This window comes from Eimeria acervulina, genomic scaffold (genome assembly GCF_000499425.1).
Source record: "Eimeria acervulina Houghton genomic scaffold, Eah_scaff1194, whole genome shotgun sequence".
Classification (NCBI taxonomy): Eukaryota; Apicomplexa; class Conoidasida; order Eucoccidiorida; family Eimeriidae; genus Eimeria; species Eimeria acervulina.
In genome coordinates, this window is record NW_013550341.1 from 6,992 (window position 1) to 9,064 (window position 2,073).

General features: G+C 35.2%; 1 protein-coding gene across 1 annotated transcript in view; it reads right to left on the reverse strand.

Annotated features, from left to right (window-relative positions):
* Positions 1 to 916, reverse strand: part of EAH_00056870 (DNA excision repair protein, putative) — a gene marked incomplete at both ends in the record, with an annotated part of 5,321 nt that extends 4,405 nt beyond the window's left edge. The window contains 2 exons of the mRNA XM_013397501.1: positions 325 to 773; positions 893 to 916. Of these exons, the coding sequence (XP_013252955.1) occupies positions 325 to 773; positions 893 to 916 (473 nt within the window). The remainder of the gene's footprint in view (positions 1 to 324; positions 774 to 892) is intronic.
* Positions 917 to 2,073: the final 1,157 nt, after the last annotated feature.

Genomic DNA, 2,073 nt, shown 5'->3' on the forward strand with positions numbered 1-2,073 from the left:
TAAGCTCTAAACCCTAAACCCTAAACCCTAAATCCTAAACCCTAAGCCCTAAACTCTAAACACTAAACCCTAAACCCTAAACCCTAAACCTTCATAGCATTGGCTTTTAAACCTCTTAAATGAAAAACGAAAGAAAAACAAAAAGAAAATCGGCTTCGTATGAGGCACTGCGCAGCAGCAGCAGCAACAGCAGCAGCAGCAACAGCAGCAGCAGCAACAGTAACAACAAAGTCAGCAGCAGCAGCAATAACAGCATCAGCAGCAGCAGCAATAACAGCAACAACAGCAACAACAGCAGCAACATAGACATCGAATTACTTTTACCTGTGTGCGGACCCGAAATCCCCCAAAGCTGCTGCTGCTGCTCCCTGCTGCTCCTGCTGCTGCTCTTGCTGCTGCTCTTGCTGCTGTTCCTGCTGCTGCTGCTGTTCCTGCTGCTGCTCCTTCAGCAGCAGCAGCAAACGTCTGCGTTTGACTCGGGTATTTGGTGGTAGGTTGAGTAGAAGTTCTTGCTGCTGCTGGATCTGTTTAAGCTGCTTCTTTCTTTGCTGCTGCTGCTGCTGCTGGTGCTGCTGCTGCAGCAGCACAAGATCAGGGTGATTGCATATTTTTCTCAAAGTAGCAGCAGCAGCAAACGCCTTCCAGCGCTGCTGCTGCTTCTCTTGTGCTGCAGCAGCAGACGATAAATGCTGCTTTTTCATGCAGCCCCAAAACTCTTTCAAGACATCAACATACACCGCATACTGCACGGGTGTTAAAGCGCAGAACAAAACCTAAGAATAAACAAAAATAAATATAAATAATTATCGTTTAAAATAATATTAATTAATAAAGATATACATTAATAAATATAATTATAATTATAACAACAATTCAGATAATTACAATACACCAAAAAGAAACATAAAAGAGGCATCCATTAGAGGTTTTACACCTCTAAACCCTAAACCCTAAACCCTAAACCCTAAAACTCTAAACCCTGACCCCTAAACCCCACACCCTAAATACTAAGCTCTAGGCCCCAAACCCTAAACCCTAAACCCTACTTCCCTTAACGTTAGACCGTAAACCCTAGACCCTATACCCTAAAACCCTAAACCCTAAACCCTAAACCGTACTTGTTCTCTTTTGGGTGGGAGTTTAAGATGGTCAATGCAATCCGATTTATGACGGCGCAGCAGCAAAGGAGAGACAAGCTGCTGCAGCAGCTGCGAGCAGCTCGAGGCTCTAGAAGAGACAGCAGAAGAAGCAGCAGCAAAAGAACCCTGAATGAAGAAGATAAAGAGAGACACAAACAACAAATACAACAAATAAATATTATTTTAATCTTCAGTACTAATTATTATTATGCACAATAACAAAATAAAATAATTAAAGACGAAAACATAAAAGAGAGAGCAAAGTAAAGAAGACAGATAAAAACAAACAAATAAACAAATAAACAAATAAATAAAATAAATAAATAAAATAAATAAATAAAATATATATCTAACAATAAATATATATATATATACAGATATAAATAAACAAAGAAAGAAATAAATAAGCAAATAAAGGGATGAACAAATAAATAAATAAATAAATAAACAAACAAACAAACAAACAAACAAACAAACAAACAAATAAATAAACATCTTACTTGTCTAATAGGCTCTGCTAATTGTTCTTTAAAGACAGGCAACGTGCCGAGACAGCCGGGAGAAACAAAATCTAACAACGACCAAAACTCAGCCAAATTATTCTGAATTGGAGTCGCTGATAATAAATAGCGATGCGGGGTTAAAAACTATAAACAAATACACATAAGTATATGCATTTATATATATAATTATATATATATATAAATATATATATATAGATATAGATATAGATATAGATATAGATATAGATATAGATATATAGATATAGATATAGAGATATAGATATAGATATAGATATAGATATAGAGATATATAGATATATAGATATAGATATATAGATATAGATATATAGATATAGATATATAGATATACATGTGATTAATTATATTATATTATGTTAATTTTATTATGTATGTTGATAGATAAATGTTTA